Source organism: Pundamilia nyererei, unplaced genomic scaffold (genome assembly GCF_000239375.1).
Source record: "Pundamilia nyererei isolate P.nyererei 1_Seehausen unplaced genomic scaffold, PunNye1.0 scaffold00023, whole genome shotgun sequence".
NCBI classification, from domain to species: domain Eukaryota; kingdom Metazoa; phylum Chordata; class Actinopteri; order Cichliformes; family Cichlidae; genus Pundamilia; species Pundamilia nyererei.
In genome coordinates, this window is record NW_005187424.1 from 2,442,771 (window position 1) to 2,455,260 (window position 12,490).

Here is a 12,490-nt window from a genome sequence, read left to right on the forward strand (position 1 = left end):
TAGTATAAAGATACAATCAGGTAGCAATTATTTAAAATATATATAAATACATTGTATTTGCAATTATATTTTTTAATTAATCTTATTTTCAGCCGTTTATAAAGTTCATGAGCGCAGTGATTCAAGCAGAGAGGCTCAGATCTCCTTCTCCCCGACCACTTCCTTCAGCTCCTCTGGGATATTATCTCCAGTGTAGGCCTACCTGGGGCCTCTTCCAGTAAGACATACCTGAAAGCCCCCACCTGGGAGGCACCCCCACACAAATCTTATTAAAATGTTTTATTTATTTCATTTATTTTGGATTTTTACAGCTTTGGTCCTCCAAAGCTAAGGAAGAAAGAAACGAAGAAGTAAAGTTTATTTAAGAAAAGTCCCGTGCATGACTTTGGTAATAAGACATCTTTATTAATCATTTGGAGAGACATGCTAGATTTCTGTACAGTGTGAATGGAAAGCCAGAGCACAGGGCTTCCCCCCCCCCACATCCTCAAACACACAACGCCTCCCCCAACAAGACATCTGCTGCATCACTTGGTCCATTTCAGGAGAAATGTTAACAGGAAACAACGAAACAAAGGTGGACTTTTATATCGAAGGGGAATAAATACGAGTGTGTGAGTGTGTAATGATCAATCATTTTGCTGTGATTTGAAACATAAATACCTCCCTCCTCACGAGGCAGCAACACAAAGAGAGTAAACATTACAAGACTTTCATTTTGAGGGATTCAAACTTAAAATCCAACCTGCAAAACAGTATGTTCCAGTCCAGATCTCCCATCATATTTGACCAATCCCGTCTCTCACTAGTCTTATTATTTGGCTCATTATGTGGGTTAGAAAGGTTCACTAGCTTTCACCAGAGTGCTCCCCCATTTATTTTTTTGTGTGGTTTTTTTTTGTGTGAACGTGAACAATTCCTACATGTTTGATTCTACTCTAAGACACAGTAAATATTATTATTTTTTAACCATGTTTCTAAAACATCAACATCGTCACTCTAAATCTAAAACATGTTCTTAAAAAGTGCAGGAAAGATTTCACCTCAAAGACAAGTCAAAGTAGTGTTCTGACTGACTTCACAACCGCCACGTAATCCTACGACTCTGGACATTTTTAAGAGCCGTTTGCAACCTTGCATCATACAAACGGCAGCAGTCAGTTTAGGTGCTAGTATGAGGATCCACTGGTGTCAAAATTACATTTGTACGGCTGCTGTCTATGTGGCCAAAACATGCCCGAAAAGTCGCCCTGCTCGTTTTACCGGATTTGAAAAAACTGGCCGCGTTTTTTAAACTTTCATGTCTGTTCACAAAAACGAGAGACAAGCAGAGCAGCACTTAAAAAAGACGAGAGCCTCATCCAATATAGGATTTATACTTATTACAAGGGATAAAATAAATAGAAAGACACATGACGTCATGGCATCATCTGGAGCAGAGTCAGTCCCAGACTAGTGGGTGTTTTTGCCCAACAGCAGCAGATCTCTGCTGACCCACCTCGGCTGCAGGGTGGGCATCGGACTCGTGTGCCTCTAAGTACAGGGCATTCATTGCTGGTTATGATTTTTCCATTCCTTTATATGACAATAAAACTCGAAACTTGAAACCTGCACTGCAGCCACAGGCGTGTAAAGGAGCACCAACTGTTGGGTGCTTTCAAAGCAGAAAAATTAAAAGAGATCTCCAGACAAAAGCTAGGGATCCTTCATCCAGGGAAACCTTTTGACTTTTTCTTCGTCTGCACAGACACCTAGTTGACCGAAGGGCTCTCGCTCAGTCGGCTGTGCCTGAACTGAATTAAATACTAAGTGAGTCTGAGCTGTTAGGGAAGAGCATTTTGACATGTAACACAGTAAAATCTTTTAAAAAGCCAGCTCTGTAGCATAAATGATGGAAAAATAATGATCAGGTGAGGTTATAGAACTTCAGCAGACTTTTGGCACTGAATAATCATCAGTTGACTTTGCTCTAGACTTTGATCAAAAAAACAAATGAAAGAGACGCAACCTCACCTCATCACTGGACTATGGATCATCTTATATTAGTATAAGAGACAGTCTGACTGCATCTTTATTTTATGAGAAGCCAGAGTCAACGTCTGTCCATGGTTGGTTTTTCACCATCATACCGACAGCAGTTTTTACGTCGCTTCACAGTCACGCTCGACAGAATCACTGCAATCATTTGCCTCAAGATTCTGTTGGAAGCCTGTTTGCACTGCATGCATTGCAAACACAGCTGACAAATGCTTAGTGTGTCTTTGTGTGAACATAATTATGGCACAAATGGATCCTCATACTACAAACATAAAAAACAACAACAACAACAACAAAAAAACCTCATCTCAGTGGGAACACGAAACGACAGTTTCTATGACAATCAGAAATGTCTTTGAATTAAGTGACTGTACATTTACCATGAAGCTTCTCATAACTTCATATTAACCTGAAAGGTCTACATGTGCAAATTAGTCTATTGTCAGGAATGAAACTGATTTACAATGTTAAAGGTCGGTTTGAACACAGAACCGGTCATCAGGGAACTTTAGCCTGTCCTCTGTGACCCAAGGCGAGGGCTTTGATCCTCCGCTGCTCGCTTACAGTAAGTACACTGTATGTGCATCATAATCACAAACACCAAGATACCACACAATGCAACAGCAGCTGACAGGTGAAAACGGTGACCCCGAAGTTGCCGTAATGTGGCGAGGATGATGCGACTTGTCAGTGGCCCTCTATGTGACTGCATTCTAACGTTGCCGATGCAGAAAGCACACGTTTACACCCACACACACGCACGCACACACACACACACGACAAAAACATATCCTGTAGTCAAGTATACAAATCCAGTTCGTAAACAAACAGACAGAAAAAAAAAGACTTGGACTAGTCGTCATCCGAGTGCATTGAGTCAGGGGTGTAATGTTACCATTTACATATTCAAACTTGTGTACACGGGTAAACAGTACCTATGCTTAAAAACTAGGCATGCATTAGATACTCGAGAAGTTCGCTTTGTCCTGTAATGACTCAAACACCAAGTTATGGATCCCACCTGAGTTATGGGCAGAGGGGAAGTTGGAAAAAAAGGTCTATTAGGAGTTACACAAGTTTTCAGTGGTTGCAGTTTGGGGGATTTCTGCATTTGCCCATAACAGCAGTGGCATCCATAAAAATATATCCAAGCCTACCGTCTCTTGTCCAGCTCTCATACACAGAGCTTGTTGGGTCATTCCATAAAAAACAAAAAAGAAAACAAAGAAAAAGAAAAACAACAAAAAAATAAATCAACAAAATCTTAAAAAGTTCCCACCTGGCTCCCTCAGAGTCAGCACGTTGTGTATGTACAGTAACTTCAAGATATTTACTGAAGTCATGCAGAGTTCTACCTTCAGACTATGAATATTTTCAGGCTTACATAGGCTGACATGTTTAACCCATTTCACAGAACATAACAACACCACTGTTGTTTCATAAGCCACATTCAAGCGTGTTATCACAGGAGGACTCACAACAAGAAGATCAAAATGTAAGTCACATTTCAGATGCTATAACTTATTTGGATCAGCCACATATCTCACTTTTTTTTTTGTTTTAATTTCTCCACTGAATTACTAGAAATACCAATGATATTTCTGTCACTCTACAGATCCTATCATGTTGACAGCCTAACACTGATTTGCTTTTTTCATCTCCTGAACTTTTATAACAGACAGAAATCAGTAAGGTGAAATAAAAAATGTACTTTAGGGGTCTGTAACTCAGAAAATATTCATAGTATGTGTTAAACACTAATGCTATTGTAACACTAAACTAACACTTAAACACTAATGTTATTCTACACTTAAAAGAAAAAAGCACAGGGGGCCAGGTGGGAGGCATCGACTGATTTTTATGGAATGACTCTTTTCCGGAGAGATTTCCCTGAATACAAAAATAGAAAAGAAACTGGGGAAACTCTTTAAAAAATGTACACATAAAGCAACTTGGTGTTCTCTCCTCCACAAACATCCTTTTTTAGCAAGTTGTAGGATTTTTCTTTTCTTTTTCTTTTTTTTTTAAACTTGGCAGTTTTGTTAATAAAACCAGGCTACTTTCGAACCAAACCCACACACTGCTCACTCCAACCGATGACCAGTCGTCAGGTGAGGAGGCCAGATTCGCAACGTGCAAAGTCAACTGCGGTTAACCAATAGGAAGCAACAAAACAAGCATGTGGTGTAAATGATGTTTTCTTTTTTTCCCCCTCAGGATGGGTGCAGAGCATTAACAGGAACAGCCGCCCTCAGTGGTCGGGGGCTCCTGCGGTTTGTCCAACTTGATGTCAATCACTGAAGAAGAAGATTAAGGAACCTTTGGGAACATGAAGACCTAAAGAGGAAAAGCCTGCATTACCAGTGTCCACCACTAGATGCTGCTGTTTTTTTGCATTTAGCTTTCAATCAACAATTCTTACTGAACATGTTCTTCATGAGTCAACAATAATAACAATAACAATAATAACGATTAAAAATCATAAAAAATGTTTATTTTCATTGTCCTCCAAAAAAGACAATGAAAATGTTTATTTTCATTGTCATAAATGTCAAAAACTAGAAACCTTCAGCTTTATTTTGATTTGATTTTAGATTTTGATGTGGACAATATTGTTTCAGCTTTCATTTTCAGCTTCAAGTTTGGTTTATATATATATATATATATTTTTTTTTAACTAAGATGCTTGTTCACGCCTTGTTTTAGCTTCAAGTTTTGTTTCAATTAACCTACAAATGAGGTTTGGATGCATTTTATCCAAAAATCGTTCCCCAAGACACCTAAAGAAAATTTTATGCAACACGAAGAATTACCTTTTAACCAAGCAAAAGGCAAACTATGTGACTGCGTTACTCAGTGTCAAAGAATCGGTAAAGAATTTGACTCGCTCTTGGACGGGCAGACCTGTCATGGTGTTACGGTGAACCTTGAGATTTGACAAACGTGTTTTGTTCATGAGGCTGGCATTACCCAGCTCATCGAGGAAACCTCTCGTCTATTGTTAGCAGCTGAAAATGGAAGCTGATGCACAAAGGCGTGTTAATGAGTAGCTTCTGTAAGTCAGAATGATTTTTCCCACAATGCCGGTGAGCTGTTATTGTCTATTTCCCGGTCAGTATGAGCTCCTTTGTCTTATGGAGGGAAAAGTAAACCATGACTGAGTGCTTCTGTATGATGACCTACTGATAAATGCAGCAGCAGCAGCCTCCTACTTACTAATTACTGTTCTGCTGAACATGATGCATGTGTAAGAAGGAGGCCTGAAAAACTGTGACCTATATACTCCATGCAGGTGATTTAAGAAACAATCCCAGTGTGGCTGACAGATACCAGTCCAAACTGCTCCAGGCAGCAGTTCAGGTGTGTATATTTTTATATTTAATGGTTGCATGTCATTATGTGTCACTTCAAGGACGGCGGTTAAATGCAACATATACAGGAACGTTCCCCTTTGGATTGGATCCCATCTGGAAACTGAGGCTGCCAACATCTCCAAACCAAATGAGCCCCATCAAACTGGAATATTTTAGCTGCCTGAAAAGCGTGTGTGCATGTTTCAGCAGTGGTTAATGAGGCACTGGTAAACTGTTTCCTAACCGCTCATCCAACCCAGAGTCACCAGTGAGCCTGGAACAGAGGTGGGGACACATCTGTCCCTAAAGTATACTGAAACATTTAGCTGGGATTGGTCAAAGCAGCTCCAAATATCTGTTTAACAGCTTAAAATCAGATTGAAAAATACCAGCTTTGTAGGAAATGTTCACATTACTTTCTACTTCTGTTGTACTATATATTGCTGTTAAATATAGTGCTGATGTTGTTTATATATAGGCAGTAAATACTGTCTATCATGGAGAATTTGGAAAAATAAAAGCGGTAAAATTCTGCAGCCTCCTCGATCTGGAATCAGCTGCAAATTCACCTAAATCTTAAAGAGTTGCTGTTGCTGGCGACATGGAGACAGTTACTCTAAACTTAAATCCATGAATGAAAGCTATTGTCTGTTCTACAACTTTTTTGAAGTTTTTATGGTTTTTGGTAAATTTTCACAGCCTGCTTATCCGCTAGAACAACACAGATTAAGTGGCCGAGGGAATCAAACCCGAGCCCTTGTGACCTTCTGGCACAAAGGTCGCCAGCTCAGTGAGCCACACCTGTGCTCCACACCGAGCAACAGTGACAAACAATGAAAACTGAACTGAAACCAACAAAGCCACTTTGGAAACTGGGAATAAACTCAAGTTAAAGGACAAAAAAGAAAATAAAAATAAAAACTATAATAATCCTGGTCTGATGCAATTTCTTTTTTCCTTCCTCTCTCTCTTACAAACATGGATGACCCCAGCACTCGATCTGGGTCAAGAACCTTTTTCACTCTCCCCATCTGCAGCGCCGCAGCGGTAATGAGGCGCTGTGATTAGACAGGAAGCTGTTCTCAGGAAGAGAGCAGAAGGCTGCACTGCACAGGTGACATCCAGCATAAATCAGCACGACCTGTCTGGCCCCAATTTAAAACCAGCCATTAAAGGCAACAAGGGACAAACTGTTCAAAGAAATCCACAAAGCTAAAGCTCATTCTGCTCACTCAGTATTTGATTTGATTTGTTTCATTCCCTTTTACCATTTGAGTCAGCAAATTGTTATTTATATGTCATCTCTTCTGTTCCAATTATGGATACTCAGATTAAATATTTACAAAGTTTGAGCCTGAATTAACTTTCATTTCAGTTTTCTCCAGGATATAAAAAAAGAAAAGAAGCATGTACAGGATTACCAATTAAAGCTAATGAAGGCAAGCTTTAGAAAGCCTTCCACCCCCAACAAGTTACACAGACACAAAGTTACACTAGATTGCAGTTTCACTAAGGGCTCGATTCATACACGAACAATACAAACGTCTCTGTCAGTAGAACCAATTCACTTTATAGATATGGTTAGCCAAGAAAAAAAAAAAGTAGTACTTGTGCATTTCATCTGCTGGTGTTGACTGGTCTACAGTGACTGAGCAGCCATCCATCAGGAGACTTAAGAGCACTGCATGCTTCCATCTGTCAATGAGCTTAATGGGGATGCCAATTTCCTCTCCCAGCACCTGCCCACAGTGCCAGGACTACTGCAGAACCCCACAAAGAACACAGGAGACGATGACAAACACCCACAAACATGGATGAGCTAAAGGTTGCTATCAAAGCAATCTGGGCGTGAGTGACACTTCAGCAGAGTCCCAACCGAGTACTGAGCACGTACTTTAGGATACTTTTCAGAAGTTGGACATTTCTGTATGTAAATCTATCGGGGTGGCTTTAGTTCTGGAGGTAGAGCAGGTCATCTACTAATCCGAAGATTTGTGTTTCAATTCTTGGGTGCTCCAGTCCCAAAAGCTGCTGATGTATTCATCGGAGAGTGAGCGTTAGATAGAAAGCACTCAGATGTAGAAAAAAAGTGCTCGTGTGAATAAGACATGCTGTGTCATCCTTCTAATGTCTCTGGCTTCAAACACTAAGTAAGTAAGGATTATTTGGAGCAGTGACTCATGCAAAGCACCTTTTATAAGAATCCAAACCAAAAATCTGAAGTTGGAGATGAACCACTTTAATATGAAGACAAATATCCAACTGTAATAAAAGCAGTTTCCACACGTGTATCCTGGTCTCAGCCTATCTGCGCCCTTCTCCCGGTGAGATTAATAACATTCACAATGCAATAACAGAGGAGTTGCTCTATTAAGTGACAGTGTCAGCAGAGCCACAAAGCTGCTGTCATCACCTGTCATCCATCACCGCACCACCTCACTCCGCTCGCACCCTACATCCATAATGCTTCATTAAAACAGGAAACATGGCTGCAATAAAGAAATGATCCAAGGACCTCAGAGTGCTGTTAGCTTACCGAATCTATTAGATAGTTTATAACACCAGAACAACTCTTAGTAAAAACTAAACTGGGTTCGACTAGCGAGGCCTAAGAGACACCAAATGCAAACCTCTGAGGCATTTCCTGTTTTATCATCTTTTTTGACCATATTTTATATAATAAACATACTTTTCTAGGAAGCTACATCCATCTTTTATATAAAGTCATAGTGTGTTTTCCAAAGTACAGCTTTTACTAAGCAGCTCCCTGTGCAGCATAAACTCATTATAAAAGTGTTTACTGTGGTCCCAGAGCGAAGGTGCTGCAGGCCTGATTCTTTTTGAATTCACGACTTGCCCTCTGCTGGCCATTGAAAAGAGTGCAGTTCTGCAGGATTTCTGCACTGGCCTCACCATTCATCCCATGACAACCAGTCAAGACAACAATACCAGGGCTCTTATTATGAAAGTTCAGTTTCTACTGCTGTTAGCTAGCATAGCAGACATGACGGTAAATCCTCTGGACATTTGTTTGGGGACCAGGAAATAATTTCCAGATAAATCTCATATAACACATCATAAAATGTTTGTTGACTCTGTTGACGAATTTAGGTTTAAAAAGCATTTTCCACCACAGGTTACGCTTCTCATACGGTTGCTACGGTTACTTTTACCTCCACAGGATGACAAACTTACAGTAGAAATATTTTCAGTACGTGTGGTATTATTTCTTATTTATTTGAAGAAGAACGGGCACATCATGGCCACTACCAGCACAAACGTAATGAAATTCTCTGAGCAATGCTGCATGAACATATTCACAGACTGCTCACTTAGTTGCCTATGACAACATTAGCAGCAGAAACTGTGAATGCAGCTCAGCTTTAGGCATAATTAAAAGAATGTTTCCTTCGCTCTGTCTGCTGGGTGCCAGGTCGTGTTTACCTCTGCTAGCAGTTTTAGGACACAGAATGGGTTATATTATGATTCACACATTTTCAAGCCTATCTAAAACAAACATCAGGTGGCTGTATGTACACTTTAATGCTGCAATCACTCCTCCTCATCATAGTTTAAGAAATTTAGAAAGAAGTGAGCTCGTTAGATCTCTGCAGTGCATCCCTGCATGAAGATGGCAGTGTGACGTTACAGCAGCCCCCACATAGCACACCTGAATATCTCTGACACTCCTGCTTCGCCAGTGCTTCACCACAGTATTATTCAATCCTACTTTCTGTCCTGATATACAGTGTGACTTGAGAGATCATAAATATACAGACAAGTTTGTGCCTTTCTAAGCTGTTCCATAATTTAAACATGTCATAGATGGACACGAAATATGTTCTAGACAAATTTTAAGAATAATCAAAGAAGACTCAGATAGAGATTCGCCATTAAAGATGAGGGGAACATGGAAATGTTCACATAATCAACAGAGAAAGCAGATGGTGTGATGAGTAAAGGAGGCCATCCATGTCCAACTGGAACGGCCATCTATGAATAGATGTGGTGGCCTATGACACCAACTAGCAGCCACATATATATAACGCAGTCCTGAAATCCCTTCCCAAGCTCCGCTCCCACCTCAACCGGGGTGACCTTAGTATCTCACATCATGGTAAGGTGGGGCAACAAGTCACAACCACGTGATGTCAGGCCTGCCTCCAAAGTGACAGCTCCAGTAAATTAAATTCCTTCGACTCCCCGTCAGCTTTTAGAACTGCAGACGTATTTCAGATGAGAAATATCTTCAAGAATCTAAAACTCAAATACTTGAGGCTTTTTCTGCTTGATATCACCATCCTTATTCTGAAGATCAAAAAAGATCAGACGTGCATCCCACTTTGCAACCCACAATCCCCCCACCATCGCCTCTCAGGCTGCATCTGACATAATTAAAGTCATATGTGTTGTCACAGATGCTCGTTCTACTTTGTGTTGGGATTTACGCACATGGAAGGAACAGGAGGTCCCAGAACAAAGGCCATGATGGGAAATTTAAATGACTTTACAAAGCCTGAAAAAGCAACGGGATCTGAAGACTTTAGGTTGAAAACTGCTAGTTTTTCTTGACCCGAAAAATCTATGATAGAAAGAGAAATGTGGGAAATAGTCTACCTCACTGTTGAGTATAAAAATGTAATCAGATAAAGTAACAACTGTAAAAATGAAAGCAGAAACCCAGACTGCCTGAGGGTTATTGATGAAAATTACAGCCAAATCTGTCTCACTGGCTTCATCTGTCTCCTTTAACATCAGATACAAAAACATGCAGTGAATTTTCACAGAAAGCAGAATGCTGAAAATCATCCTTACATGAAATCAGCAGCACTTACAGCTCATAAATAACATGGTAACAATGGGGTAATCATTAAATAATAAAAAGGCAATAAGTACCACGTAGTATCAAAGTAATAAATACCAAATAACCCAGTGACAGCTTGACATTAAAAGCGATTATATGTAATTCACAAAATTAGGAACTAAAGGACAGCTTTGCCCCCATCTCTAAGGGACAAAACATCATCTATATCTGCCAATTTATTCTTTCGGCCACTACTGACCGTTTAGACCTCTCTCAGTCAGTAAATAGCAGCTTCACTTTAACGCTCTGCTCTGTGAAATGGTGACATCTTACAAGTATCTAGGGATCATTATAGATCAGAATTTGTCATTTAAAACTTACATTCAAAGGCTTGTGTCTAGTTAAAACTAAAACTAAGTTACTTTTTTAGAAATCAATCCTGTTTCTCCCTCCAAGTGAGAAAACACTTGATTCATGCAACTTTTTGACTTTTATTGGATGAAGGTGACCTGCTTTTTATGAATGCACCTGGCCAATACCTAAAGAGGTTGGATGCTGTCTGCCATTGTGCTTTATGTTTTATTACTGGCTATGGAAATCGTGTACATCATTGTTCTTTGTATGCTGCTGCTAAATGTCAATCTTTGCATATTTGCAGATTTTCCCATTGGTTGGTCTTTATCTATCAATCTCCTTGGGCTGGTTCCCTCTTATTTATCTGTTTATATGTGTAAAAGCCACAACCAACACAGCCTTTGTTCTCACAATATCATACAATTGATTGGCAAAATTAGGGAAAAGAGCTTTTAAGGGCTTCACCAACTGAACAAGACCCCAGTATACTTTGGCTCCTCCACTTGGGGAAGCAACTTAACTCATCCTCAATCCAGAGTGACTACTCCACCCTTTTCAATCACGACCTTAGACGTGGCGGTGCTGATTCTCATCCCAGCTGCTTCACACTTAACAGCAAACTGGCCCAGTGTGAGTTAGAGGTCACCGCTCGGTGAAGCCAGGGGCGAGGCAAGACCACTGATTCCAGCATCCTCCACCGAATGGCTCAAGAACAGAAGGGCAGCTCTGACCCAGTTCAGTGCCCACTGGGGCCTCGCTACGGTTGAAGGCATGCAGGAATCTCCAGACGACACCTCAAGGGACGCAATGAAATCCTTTCTCCAAGGCAAAAGCCCCGTAGACTGGTTAGGCAAACTCTCAAAGACACTCAAGTATTTCAAGAGGTTAAAGCTCTGGTCCAGTTTTGCTTGACTAGATGAAAACTGCACTCCTTAATTTGAGGTTTACTTAACAGACAAACTCTACTCTCCAGCACCCAGGCTTAGACCATCCCAGGCAGGCTGATTTTCAAAGTAATAATGTGGTGATTAAATGTTAATGCTGTGACTTCTTACTTGTAAACACTTGTTTTCTGTAGAATAATTATAAATAAATTAATAAATTAGCCGTTTGTGTTTTATTTCATAGTAATAGTAGATTACTCTTTCAAACAAGTTTATTATTCATTAGTCTGGAGAAGTATCTGTGATGCAGTAATCACTCTGTGAAAATTCATGTGTTTTGCAGCATTCACGGTCCTCCGACTTCCTGAATAAAAAGCGTACTGTGCCAGGGTTTAATGCTTCAGGTCCCGACAAACCGTCCACAGGTGAAGCTGTGACATGCTCGGCTGGCAGCAGCAGATATGAGGTGTCAGTCAGGACAGGTGTATGCAGCTGATGGCTGAGACTCCTGTCACTGTTTAAATGAGCAAACCTGAGACACTGCAGACAAAACCGCAGGTACTGAGTGTCTGACTGACCGCCCCCTCCTTTGCCTGTCAGGCACCAGCGATGAAACAAAAAACAAAAACCTGAGAGTGTCGCGCTGAAAACACTTTAATTAGACGGGTGGCAGTCGTCTATTAAATAGAGTTCACCACCTGTGCGGTGACTGATGGCATGAAAACAGAATGTTTCCTCTTTTCTCAGTTTTTCGCGATATTACTTTTTTTTTAGGAGGGTTTAAAATGTATTTGAATTCAATTACAAAAAGAAGCTGAATAGCTAATACAATTAATTCCAAATTCTTGGAAATTTATTATTTAAAACAACAGACTGAGTCTAATTAAAGATTTAATCATGCTTATAAAGGCTATATTAGTGCAAATAATAAAGGGATATCTAATCTACTATCAGACAATCTCTACATAACTATATTAAGGCGGGCGAAATAATTTAATATATGGGGGAAAAAAAAAAAAAAAAAAAAAAAAAAGAAGACTGGCTAACTATATGAAGGT

The 12,490-nt window shown here is 40.1% G+C and overlaps 1 protein-coding gene across 2 annotated transcripts in view; it reads right to left on the minus strand.

Moving 5' to 3' along the window:
* Nucleotides 1-380: 380 nt before the first annotated feature.
* rab6ba (RAB6B, member RAS oncogene family a) overlaps nucleotides 381-12,490 on the minus strand; it is a 66,577-nt gene continuing 54,467 nt past the window's right edge. For both annotated transcript variants that reach the window (XM_013909372.1, XM_005727179.1), the window contains exon 8: nucleotides 381-4,334. In XM_013909372.1, coding sequence (XP_013764826.1) covers nucleotides 4,270-4,334 — 65 coding nt within the window. In that variant the 3' untranslated portion in view covers nucleotides 381-4,269. The remainder of the gene's footprint in view (nucleotides 4,335-12,490) is intronic.